This window comes from Podarcis tiliguerta, assembly GCF_965153285.1.
Source record: "Podarcis tiliguerta genome assembly, chromosome: 10".
Classification (NCBI taxonomy): domain Eukaryota; kingdom Metazoa; phylum Chordata; class Lepidosauria; order Squamata; family Lacertidae; genus Podarcis; species Podarcis tiliguerta.
The window spans coordinates 26841131-26854390 of NC_139543.1; the positions used below are offsets into that span (position 1 = coordinate 26841131).

At 41.7% G+C, this 13260-nt stretch overlaps 1 protein-coding gene and 1 long non-coding RNA gene across 3 annotated transcripts in view; one reads left to right on the forward strand and one right to left on the reverse strand.

Moving 5' to 3' along the window:
• The first annotated feature begins 2105 nt into the window (after positions 1 to 2105).
• LOC310658273 lies at positions 2106 to 8288 on the forward strand. Its single transcript, XR_014502169.1, has 2 exons — positions 2106 to 5861; positions 8088 to 8288. It is a non-coding gene; the product is annotated as an uncharacterized lncRNA (long non-coding RNA).
• The window catches only part of SLC38A1 (solute carrier family 38 member 1), a 41230-nt gene continuing 36149 nt past the window's right edge, over positions 8180 to 13260 (reverse strand). For both annotated transcript variants that reach the window (XM_083399859.1, XM_083399860.1), the window contains 5 exons: positions 12915 to 13015; positions 11468 to 11586; positions 9479 to 9620; positions 9282 to 9379; positions 8180 to 9095 (listed from right to left, as the gene is read on the reverse strand). In XM_083399859.1, coding sequence (XP_083255985.1) covers positions 8994 to 9095; positions 9282 to 9379; positions 9479 to 9620; positions 11468 to 11586; positions 12915 to 13015 — 562 coding nt within the window. In that variant the 3' untranslated portion in view covers positions 8180 to 8993. The remainder of the gene's footprint in view (positions 9096 to 9281; positions 9380 to 9478; positions 9621 to 11467; positions 11587 to 12914; positions 13016 to 13260) is intronic.

The window sequence follows — 13260 nt, forward strand, 5'->3', positions numbered from 1 at the left end:
AGCTGGTTCAGGAAGAAGGTTAAACTTGACAAAACTGTGCAGCATACATTTCCTGCTTTTTCCCTCTTGACCAAGGCAGAGGAGAACCCTAGCAGTAATACAGTGGTGCCTCGCAAGATGAAAAGAATCCGTTCCGTGAGTCTCTTCATCTAGCGGTTTTTTCGTCTTGCAAAGCAAGCCCATTAGCGGATTAGCGCTATTAGCGGTTTAGCGGCTATTAGCGGCTATTAAAGGCTTAAGGGATTAGCGGATTAGCTGCTAAAAGGCTATTAGCAGCTTAGTGCCTTAGAAAAAGGGGGTGGGGAGTGAAAAAAACCCCCCAGGAATTGCAAGACACTTTCGTTTTGCGAAGCAAGCCCATAGAGAAATTCGTCCTGCGAAGCACCTCCAAAACGGAAAACCCTTTCGTCTAGTGGGTTTTCCGTCTTGCGAGGCATTCGTCTTGCGGGGCACCACTGTATTGCTTCTTCAGCTTGTCCAACTGAAGCTGTTTTGAAGCTAATGCTCTCGTTGGTCAACATGAGGGCAGAATCTGGGATGTGTCGAGTCACCTTGCTCCCTGCTTTTCATTCAAACAGCTTTTCAGCAAAGCATTTTTGTGTACAGCTGTGTGAGTGAAGACCCAATTATTGTAGACCAGACTTCCACAACCTGTTGCCTTCTAGACATTTTGGACTACAACTCCCGCTGGTATGATGGGGCTTGTAGTCCAAAATGTCTACAAGACAACAGGCTGCTACTACAAATGGTTGCACTTTTCTTTCGAAGACTAGGTGTTGTGTCCTCACTCCCATGTTGAGGAACACTAGGGCATTAACACCCAAAGTGTGGTTAATGGATCTAAATCTTCTCTCAAAATTAATGCATCTAATTGTTTCAGACCATACTTTTATGTTTAAAAATTATACTGAAAACAGAAAATTCCAGAATTACACTGTTTTTATTTACACAGATCACCATTTACATGTATATCATTAAATATGAACAGCACAGATAACAATGACACAGAAGCCAGAGGAAAATGTTTCTAATAGTATTTTTTTAATAACCGGAGTGGACACCACTCCGCTTAAAACATAGCTTAGGACTTTAGAAAACTGGTTTAATGTAAACAATGTACATTCAGTTCTTAATGGGATATTTTTCACTTTTTAAACCGAATTTGTTGGATTATCTGCAGCACTAGAGAATAAACAATGCAGTAATTTAAAAAGCAAGAGCTTACATACCCCCACCCCTACATTTGATATTTGTGCTGGTTTGAAAATTGTGCTGCTTCAGGTCCTGCCATTTCATACTCACAAAATAAGCCTGGTAAATGTATTAACGATCCATTGGAAATCAGTAGGACAACACTGAAATACTGAATAACAAGGTACTCCAGCTTTAAAAATACATTATGTAAGATATTTGTGACTACAATTTTGATTTAAATGAAGGACCAGTTCAGCTGCTAAGATTCATCTCTGTGCTGAGAGCACACAGTCAGCTTGCCACATAGCACAGTTCTACTTAAGGCCTGGCTTATGTCCCAGCAAACAGACCAAACAAACAATCAATGTTGCTAGCAAAACGGCCTTCAGTGCTTCTTTGAACATGGTGCATAATTTCCTTGGGCTCTCATACAAAACTATCTTTGACAGAACTAATCCCACTTGTAGGCTGTGATTCAGAGCTTAAGAGGGCTATGGTATGTGTGCACACTCACAAACACAGTGCTTTTTTGGGTAAGCACAAGCGACAACAAAGAAAAGCCACTCCCTGCCCTCTGCAGCTCATTTGCCCTCAAAATAGTGTACTGAACCCAGTGCCAGATTAATAAGCAGTGTTGACATTTTACTGTATTTTTCGCTCTATAAGACGCACTAGACCACAAGACGCACCTAGTTTTGGGAGGAGGAAAACAAGGAAAAAAAATATTCTGAATCTCAGAAGCCAAAACAGCAAGAGGGATCACTACGCAGTGAAAGCAACAATCCCTCTTGCTGTTCTGGCTTCTGGGATAGCTGTGCAGCCTGCACTCACTCCATAAGACGCACACACATTTCCCCTTACTTTTTAGGAGGGGAAAAGTGAGTCTTATAGAGCAAAAAATACAGTATATAAAATCGCCTGCTCTGTACAGGGGCTGCCTTCACACCCGCCTACCCACCCCGCTACTTCTTATGGTGTCTTTAGAATTTCATTATTTGAGGATCCTTTAGGATTCCAGCTTAGTGGTTGCACTGTTGGCCACAAATCACTACGCAACATGAACTTTTTCCATTTGCATCCATTGCTGTTAATATCCTTTATTTGTTTCTTATACAAGAGCGTTTAAAATGGGAGTCTTGTCAACAGCAGAACTTGATGGATTCCACTCAAGCATCCTGATTTGAAGATCTATTGTGGTTGAGTCTGCCAGCAGCCCCCATTCCCAATGTATAGCTAAAGTGTCTAGTGGGGACTAGAAATGTTGTATGTAGGAGATGGATGAACCACAAGCGCATTGGTGGACCACATGCATATTGCTTCAGGTTCACTTCTAATTGAAGGATCTCAAGCAGCTGAGGAAAACCTCTTCCTTGTACTTTGTGGAACAGCTGCCAGTTTAGAGCAGACAGAAATGGGTAAACATGGGCCAATGGTTTGAGCCAATATAAGGTAGTTTCTTTTTTTATGGACACATCCAAGCACACATGAAGCTCTGTATCACAGCACAGATTCATAGAAGGTTAGAGGGCACTGCAAAAGGATTACATTTTACTTCCAGTTAACAAAGAGAAATATATGGCAGATAGTAGCAAAGTATGGCAGTTCATTGAGTTGTGCTCTTAGAAATGTGCTACAGTAAACAACACCATTATACAAGCTTAGGATTTGCTTTAGGCAACTTCATTACATGGTAGAATAGAACTGGACAGAGTAAAAGTGGGAGAGGACGAATTCAGTGAAGTCGAGAGCTAAGGCTTTGATGCTACTATTCAGATTTGGTTACAAACACGTTTTTTTGTTTTTTAAATAACTCTTATGGACAGACTACCTCAGCACTTTCATTTTACGGAATACACAACTGCAAAAATAGAAGCATCCTATTTATTTACAATATATATATATACATACACAAATGAAACGTTTCCTACAATACAACACAACTGCATAGATTCTTTTTGTTGCTGCTGCTGTTTTAAAAAAATCAGACTTAGGGGATATATGTACAGCATGTGAGTATCAAGGTCCTGCCAGCCCTGTGTTTGACAAAGGCATTCAATGTTATCATCCCATTTGATAGCAGAAGGCCTTACACTGAGAAACAATGGGCACATTCAGTTTTGTGTTGTTTTTTTAAAAAAACCAAAACAAAAGGACATGCTTTCCTGATGCCAAACACTCTCAGGAATGCTCACTTCCGAATAAAGAAAGATCCCTGGACAGAGGAGATCTGAGAGGTTTTTAAAAACCCACCTAAGCCAATACATTCTACTGTGATATTGTCCAAAGTTCAGAAAGAAGTTTGTGGAACTGGGGGACCAAGGAAAGGCATATCCTTGTCTGTGTTTCATCCAGATTGTATTTGGTTTTCAAGCAATAGTGCAACGTCATATGCAATGCAACTGGGAGCAAGTTTTGCTACCCATTGCTTTCCCCCTCCCTTTTCTCCCCACCCCCAGGGACAAATTATTGTGATGGGGAAACATGACATTCCTGCAACAGACATACTGCCAGGGATGAGGGGAGGTATTTGGATCCTCTACAGCAATTGCACATGTACTGTGCTTTATCAGCTAAGGTTGGAAAAGACCTTTATAGCCAGCTATTAAGCCCCTGCTAAATCAGTCCAATGGCCCACCTGGTCTAGCATCCTGTTTGCCATTAGAGGCCTTCAGGAGATTGTCCCAGCAGGTAATGAAGGGCACCAGCCCTCTCTTGCCCTTCAAAGATTTGCATTCCCTGTCTTGGAACATAGAGCTTCTGCTTTGTAATCATGGCTAGCAGCTGTTGATAGACTTACGTTCCATGATTTCCCTTCCTAATCCCCTTTTAAAACAATCCAAGTTAATAAAAACAGAGCTCCTAGTCAATATCAACATGCACAAAAGAAGGATAGGGAAGGAGTAAATTGAGGCTGGCGTAGAAAACCAAAAAGCTGGAACTGTGACCTAAAAAATCAATTATGCTGTAGCTTTAATTAGAACTCATCATCATCAAGATAGCCTGGGCAATGAATTAATGGCTTGGATGTTGTGGCTTTGCTTGAAATGTGCTACACCACTGCCAAAATTAGTTATTCCCAAACTGAGGGGAACCAACTATCATTTAATGTTGACAATGTTCCTGTGAATCTCATCTCAAGACCCTGAGACCTACGCCATCCCTAACACCTTGTGTACTTATTATTCTCCATTACTCATCCATTCGGTAATTTATTTGCAAGCGTATCACAATATTATGGTGAATCCCAAGAGTCTCTAGGTATCACCAGGCCATTTTACATCAGCATTTAAGACAAAACCAAAACCTAGTACAGTTTCATGTGTCAGTTTGAACCCAACAGCAACTTGCTTTTTGTACCATCCTTCAAAATAGTCTAATGGACAAAATGCTGGACTTGAACTGGAGACCTAAGTCCAAATCCTTGCTCAGCCATGAACAATTCATTCCCTCCCCAGGCCTCCACTCTGCAATAGGGAACTCTTAACTGACCTACTTCACAATGTGGTTTTGCAGATGAACAAGATACTATCTATAAAGCACTTTGCAGAAATGAAAAATAATATCACATTCTAAAGTCCTACACATTCCGAAAAGAGGCAAAATATTTATAAAAGCAGTTATGAAATAGTACTATGAAATATGTACAGTTTATCATGAGTTTTGGTTTAAAAAATATACAGGTGGGCTGAATATCAGTAGGATAATTGTCCCAGAGCCTGAACTGGATAAAACAAACACTGATTGATCCAAAGGGTGGATAACTGTGATCCAGAAATTTTCATGGCAGAACACCTCAAATGCAATTACAATGATTTTATTTTATTTTTTAAAGAAGAAATACAGGTGTCTATATTGGATAACAGGCACTGCAGTAACTCAGGCTACAACCAAGAGAGCACACACATACACACAGGCATACATGGCATTGTTTTCTTTTCTTTTTTAATGGACCACAGATCCTTCTACTCAATTGAAGGCTAGTCTCTTGAGTTTTAGAAGCCGCTTAACAGGCAGTGTGGGGGTTATCTGTGTATGCGGAAAGATCATCCTGTGACCCTTCAGACTGAAGACAGTTACAACTTTCTCTTCATTTGTTACAGAACAAGTCTCTGCTGAGTGGACAATGGATGGAGAACAAAGTCTCCCAGTTTCTCTGTCATGTTACATTTAATTGCTTGGGGTGCTTTTCAAATTGTATTTCCTTACAAGGCACTGAGATGGAACATATGACTTCCTCAGTAGTTCTTTTACTATTTCTCAGCCTTGCTGGTACACTGTCCCCTTTAGCTTTATGTTCTTGTGGGGTGGGTGGGTGTGTAGAAAACTAAACATTTGAATTTACAAATATCACTATGGTACCAAGGAGATTTATCTGTCATACACTGCAATCACTCCTGAACCTGCTTGCTTTCATTTGAGTGCCTGAAAGCTTCAATCCAAGAGATACTGTTATCAATGCAATCTAGAAAACGGGGCACAGTTTTTGGGAGAAATACTCAAGAGCTTTTAAATATACAAAGAGTTTAAGTTTAAAGATGAGACTGGGTCTGAAAAAGTCGAAGGCTGTTGATACAGATTCTAATTCCCATAGAGTCTGTCAACAGAACAGAGGCTGAAGGTGGTTGGATACAGGTGATCAATTCTTGCATATCTTCACTTGATATGTGGTAAGATTCTCCTTATCATTTGAAAGGACAATATGAATCTTATATGCAAACCGCTAACTTTCCAGTTCGTAAATGGTTGCCTACATCCACTCTGTTTAAGCAGTGGCTTCTCATCCAACTCTTCTCCCTCGTCAGGCTAAGAGAGATTTCCCTGCCTCCACTGTAAGGTTCATGGGGGGGGGGGGTACAGCCAAATGAACTTTATAACTCTGTGGAGCCTGGCTGCCTGCTACACTATAGTATACCCACCCACCACACAAACTCAAATGCAAGCTGGGAAATACACACGCAAGAATTTCTAACACAATATGCAAAAGCTACCAAGGGCTGGCAGTTAAGATGTCTGTCTGTGACCTCCACTGCAATCCTTCATAGTGTTCTGATGATAGCTGCCTTCACCAATGGCAAATTTCAGAGGGAACAGGGTCTGCTCTGTTCACCTGAAAGCTTGCTGTCGCTCTGCATGCTCACTTTTCAGTGGTCGGCCTGAGGTCAATTTCCTGAAGTTCCATCAGGGCTTTTATTTGTGGCATTGCTTTCGAATGATTATCAGACCACTTATTTAGAATCATAGAATCATAGAGTTGGAAGAGACAACAAGGGCCATCAAGTCCAACCCCCTGCCAAGCAGGAAACACCATCAGAGCACTCCTGACATATGGTTGTCAAGCCTCTGCTTAAAGACCTCCAAAGGAGACTCCACCACACTCCTTGGCAGCAAATTCCACTGTCGAACAGCTCTTACTGTCAGGAAGTTCTTCCTAATGTTTAGGTGGAATCTTCTTTCTTGTAGCTTGGATCCATTGCTCCGTGTCCGCTTCTCTGGAGCAGCAGAAAACAACCTTTCTCCCTCCTCTATGTGACATCCTTTTATATATTTGAACATGGCTATCATATCACCCCTTAACCTCCTCTTCTCCAGGCTAAACATGCCCAGCTCCCTTAGCCGTTCCTCATAAGGCATCATTTCCAGGCCTTTGACCATTTTGGTTGCCCTCCTCTGGACACGTTCCAGTTTGTCAGTGTCCTTCTTGAACGTTCCAGTTTGTCAGTGTCCTTAGTTATTCTGGGCTGTGTTTCCTCTGCTGAATCATTTGCTCCAAATTCTTCAGGTCGGGCATTGTTTTCTTTATCGGAGAAGACTGAGGCAAAGAAGGAATTGAGGAGTTCAGCCCTTTCTGTGTCCCCTGTTTGCATTTCACCATCTTCTCCTCCGAGTGACCCCACTGTTTCTTTGTTCTTCCTTTCGCTATGAACATACCCATAAAAGCCTTTTTTGTTGCTTTTAACCTCTCTAGCAAGCCTGAGTTCATTCTGTGCTTTAGCTTTTCTGACTTTGTGTCTACACGTGTTGGCTATTTGTTTGAATTCCTCTTTGGTGGTTTCCCCCCTTTTCCATTTTTTGTACACATCCTTTTTTAATCTTAACTTGGTTAAAAGTTCTTTAGATAGCCACCCTGGCTTCTTTAGGCACCTTCCATGTTTCCGTCTCATTGGTATTACCTGAAGTTGTGCTTTTACTATCTCCCTCTTAACAAACTCCCAGCCATCATGAACTCCCTTTCCTTTTAGTATTACTGTCCATGGGATCTCACCCAGCACTTCCCTAAGTTTTATGAAGTCAGCTTTCTTAAAGTCAAGAAATTGAGTCCTAGTATGCTTGGCTGCTCCTTTCTGCTGTATAGTAAACTTCAGAAGAGCATGATCACTCGCGCCTAATGATTCTTCCACTTCTACCCCACTAACCAGGTCATCAACATTGGTTAGGACCAGATCTAAAATGGCTGTTCCTCTTGTTGCTTCTTCCACTTTCTGGACAATGAAGTTGTCTGCAAGGCCAGTGAGGAATCTGTTTGACCTTATGCTCTTGGCTGAGTTTGACATCCAACAAATATCCGGGTAATTGAAGTCCCCCATTACTACTATCTCCCTTCCTTTTGCAAGCTTGACCATCTGTTCCAGGAAGGCATCATCTATGTCTTCTGTTTGGCTTGGGGATCTATAGTAAACTCCCACAATGAGGTCACTGTTATTCTTCTCTCCCTTAATTTTGACCCAAATGCTCTCACTTTGGCTTTGAGGTTCTAAATCTTGGATCTTTAGCTGAGACAAACATCCGTTCTGAGTCTGTTCATGTTCAGCTTCATAACCGTTTGTGATTCAGAAGTGTATCCTGCTTTTAAACTCCTGGGCCAAAGCCTAGGCAAATCTTCCCTTCTTTTCTAGGACATCCTTCCAGCAGTTCACCAGACCAGACTGAATGCTCATTAAGAAGCCACCACCTCCGCAGCTCCAGATTGAAATCAACAGTTCTATAATTGGCAGCAATCAACCTTATGAATTTATTCACATCCCCAGGGGACAACTATCTGAACACAAACCATTTCTTTAAAAATAAACCAAACATGCATACATGGAACTCACAAACTGAGTGTGCAAAAGACAGCTTCTGGTAGGGATGATCTACTAAGGCTTAATAGTGTACAGGCTTTGTTCACAGATACCAAAGACCCTATAGATTACGTACATATGTGACCTAATGGTAGATTATCTATCCACTAAGCACACTGCTGGACAAGAACAATCAGATAGAGGTAAACTTATCTCCAGGAAGTGGGCTCTAGTTTGATCAAGGCTGATTAACTGATTGTAGTTGAAAACAAATTGATATATTAATTTGCAAGTATATAACCTCAATTATTTTAGTGTCAGTTACCACACACAGAACACCAATGGCCAATGGACAAATCTATGAGTATGCAAAATTGTACTGACCACCACCATAAACTTAATACTGATCCAGTAGCTTGTGGGAACATGAAGGATAACATTTAAAATAAGGTAACATAAAATGATTGCGTTGTAGCCAATCTTTGTCCTATTCAGAGTAGACCAACTGAAATCAATGGGCATGACTAATTTGTATCCCTTAATTTCAGTGGGACTACTCTTGAGAAATACTTAATTGGCTGCAACCCACAGTAGAACATTGCATCCTACTGGTATTCCATTGTTTTGAGTTCATGAAGGATACTCACAAAGAGTGGATGGGCATATTAACAAAATGGGATAATAATGGTTTTGGTGTGAGTAGCAAAATGGAAATGTATTCTTCTTAATGTCCCATTAACTTCAGTGGCCTTCAGCAGTGTCTCCTGAATGCACCCAGTCATAGATGACGAGAGGAATGCTCACCAGGGAAAACATTACTCCTAATGCCAAAAAGAGAGAGGCCTAGAACCAAAAGGGGAAAAGTAGTTCAGCTAGCAGAACTTATTTTCATAAACAGGTTAACCAAATGAGAATGTTCATCAAAGCCAAGCAGAAATATTTTATGCTCTTGGAGGACTAGTTTCAGACTTAGTTTAGGGATGGCTACTGGGGCAAAGCTTGAGATAGCTCCTGATTTCTGAAACTTACCCAAATCCTCTGAATCAGTTTTGATCCATCTTGGTGGGTGATTTTTAAATAAAGTGATGACGGGAGAATAAAAATCAGCATATTGGCAGACGTTACCCCTGTGGCAAACCAAGCACATAGATTTTGTTATAACAGACTAGTTGATGTGACCCACAATAAAAGGCATTTCTTAATCAAATATAATTTGAATACTGTACCTACAACTCCAAAAATATCCTTCATGGAAGGTATGAAAATAACTAACAAGTTAATGATCGCCAGAAGGATCACCGTAACCACAACGTGACGGCACAAGTGAAATTTGGTTTTTCTAGTAAGCTCAAATATAGAAGAACGCACCTGTAAAGGAAAAAAGAAGAAGAGCTATTGCAATCAAAATTTGCATAATTTCCCTTACTAACTCCCTTACTAATACTAATTACTAATTACGGTAATTTTGCTTGACTCCAAATTCATTCTAGAGAACTTAGGCTGCAATCCTAACACCACTTACTTGGGAGTAAGCTCTTTTGAATTCAACAATATTTACTTCTGAGAAAACTTGGTTAGGATTGCACTGTTAGACATGGTAATGTGTTTGTGAGTATGAGAGAAAGAGAGGATACTATCTGCATTTCCACCATATGCTATTTATTACAGCTGCAGGCCTTTTATGTTAACATCGTTTGTTCTAGTGTCAAAATTAATTACTCTTCTGCCAGGATGAAATTCATTCTTCCTCTCATAGAGCTTAGCAAATCAGACTCACAACAGGAAAGGATGAACATTTTCCTGTACCAAGATATGTCACATTTCTGCCTTCCGCTGGCTAACTGAGCCCATAACTGTGGAATGGCATAGTGCCCACTTAGGAATTCATAGGCACTATCCTGCATTAATTTATTTGCTTTTTAAATTAATTTTCTATGCTGCCCTTTATCCAAAGTTCATAGGGAAGCTTACAATATAAAAAACACAACAATATAAAGAATAATAGCAAACAAAAGCAATACCCCCCCCCCCAGTTTATAAGGCTACGGATTGCTTAATGTAGCCAAAGCCCTGTAAGATAACGAATGTTTCTGCCTGACACCTAAAGATAGGTAACAAAAGTGACAGGCAAGCCTCCTTGGGGAGAGCATTCCACAAATGGGGAGCCACTGAAGAAAAGGCCCATTCTTGTGTTGCCAACCTCATGGATGAGGCACACAAAGAAGGGCTTCAGATGATGATTGCAGGGTCCAGGTCAGTTCAAATGGGGAGGGGCGGTTCTGAGCCACTTAAGGGCAATCAGGACAGATTCTGCTAGTTTATCACCTGCCTCACTGCCCAGCAGTTTCCCTGCCTGAGCTGACAAGAGCTGGTCTTGGAGGTGGTGTTGAGGACTCTAGGACTGCTGGTTATGGGGGACTTCAACATCCATGCCACGATCACTGGCTCTGGGGTGGCTCAGGACTTCATGGCACTGCTATTGTTTACTTGCACTTTTTCTGGGCATGGGGCAGGGGGTTGATTTTAAACTGTAGGCCACTGTCAGCAGGACCAAATGTAAATGAATCTATGCAGCAATCTGATAGTTGTTCCTAGGAAATGTTACAGGTAGGTAGCCATGTTGGTCTGTCGTAGTTGAAACAAAATTAAAAAAAATCGTTCCAGTAGCACCTTAGAGACCAACTAAATTTGTTATTGGTATGAGCTTTCGTGTGCATGCACACTTATTCAGATACCAGATATCAGGTACTTCTGAAGAAGTGTGCATGCACACAAAAGCTCATACCAATAACAAATTTAGTTGGTCTCTAAGGTGCTACTGGAAGGATTTTTTTTAGGCCTCAGTCCAGTATACCTGTCTCCACCCCCATCGTTCTGCCCGGACGCTGAGGTCCAGCGCCGAGGGCCTTTTGGCGGTTCCCTCATTGCGAGAAGCAAAGCTACAGGGAACCAGGCAGAGGGCCTTCTCGGTAGTGGTGCCCGCCCTGTGGAATGCCCTCCCACGAGATGTCAAAGCGCTAAACAACTACCTGACATTCAGAAGACATCTTAAGGCAGCATCTTAAGGGAAGTTTTTAATGTGTGATATTTTAGTGTATTTTTGGTTTCTATGGAAGCCACCTATTATTATTATTATTATTATTATTATTATTATTATTATTATTATCCTAGGAAATGGTAAGACATCTCCAAGTGAACAGGAGCCTCAGACTTACAGTGAAAAATAACACTGGGACTGTGAGGATGACTGCAGCTATGACAGCAACACGGACTGTCAAGATGAGGATGTCATCTTTATTCTGATACTTGTGAAGCAGATCTGACGACACGGTTTCTGCAGGGAAGACAAAGAGAGAACTGTTCCAGCAATTAAGCAATTAATTCATAGAAGCTGTCACTTGGCAAGAGCCACCTCAAACAACAAGTGATTAATCTGCAGGCAACAGGGATGGCGGTGGAGCAGGCCGGATCGAAAACAGCGTTTTAACTCATGCTCCGCTGAACCGCAAAGATCAAATTCGGCCTGAAACCTGGTGTACACTTGCCAGAGAGTAAGTCCCATTCATTTCAGTGGAGCTCAGTTCCCAGTTGTGCTAATGTCCAGTGCGGGTGTGAGCCACCAATCTGCCTGGGCCTGAACGCAGGGAGCAAGTGAGAGGGAAAGAGCCCAAATACTTGGAGCATTTGCTTCAGTTAGTCCCTGGTTTATTTGTGAGTACAACTGTTTTCACTCGCTGTATTCAAATTAATGGAATGTTATGAGATTATTCTGAAGTCCAGGAATCACCAGGGGCTTTTGCACCCGGGGCAAAATTGGAGTGTTGAGAGTGCTGTGGACCTTTGGGGAGAGGGGAGAAAGAACCCATGAAATTATGATGCAATTTCAAGAGGCTCTATTTTTACTAGATCTGATGTGTGTTGTGTGTGCATGTCTTCTCTCTCTCCATTTTCTCCCCTATTCGCTCTCCTTTGACTCCTGTGACACCCGACTTTCCCTACTACATATTTTCCTCCCCTTATTGTCCCAGGTCACTCCACTTTCCCTCCTACTCACTCAAGAAAGAACCTGAAGCTAAAGTATGAATAGTAGGTTTTCCCTGCTCCTTTCATACAATTGGCTGGGGGGAAGAAGCAGATCGTCATTTGAAGCAGAGGTGCTACACTTGCTTCCTGGCAGGTGGGCCACAGTTGCTTACCAGAAGGGAGAGGGGTGAGGTTGCAAGGAGATCAGTGATGTGAAAATGCACTGACAGATCCCATCTGGCACTTCTGATGATGCATCTGCACTGCACTGACCTCTCATTTCCTTTTTCTTCTCGTTAAGCAACAGCAAGCGTCCAGCTAAGAAGCTAGGATAACTGCTCCACCCCTACCCAGTGGGCCTGGGCAGTGCTCTGGTTTGTGTACTTCCCTGCCCCCAAACACTTGGGAATGCAAGTATGATGTCAAGGGCCAAGGAAATGCCACTTTCAAATAAGCAAAAGATATCTCAATTTTGACTTTACCTTCTGTGCACGGTGAGGAAACAAGAAAGCAGCACCTCAACCATTTACAAAATTCAGAAAACAGACAGAAACAAACAAACAAACACACCTTTTAGTTTCTTTTTCTCTAAATGTACTGAAAAGCACAAGAGGTGAGTAGCCAAAAATAGTCACTTACCATAAAATGTCAAATAGCCAAAAATAGCAGTCAAGAAGTACATGACAAACATGGCGAAGAAAGAGATTCTTGAAACCATCTGCATTTTCTTCTGCGAACGACTGAAAAATAAATAAATGGGGCAATGGGGGAAGTTATGGAATAATTGGAACTATACTTGAATGTATGCCATTTAACAGGAACAATTCCGAAGACCGTTGAGATCTCAAGGAGGAGCACTGTACGGGAATGGTTTGGGGTAAACAACTGTCCACACCATACCACTTCATTGTCCACCTTCTTGAGATGGTAACGATTAAAGGGCTGGTTTATAGGTGGCTTTCCCTATATGTAAGGAACCATGACC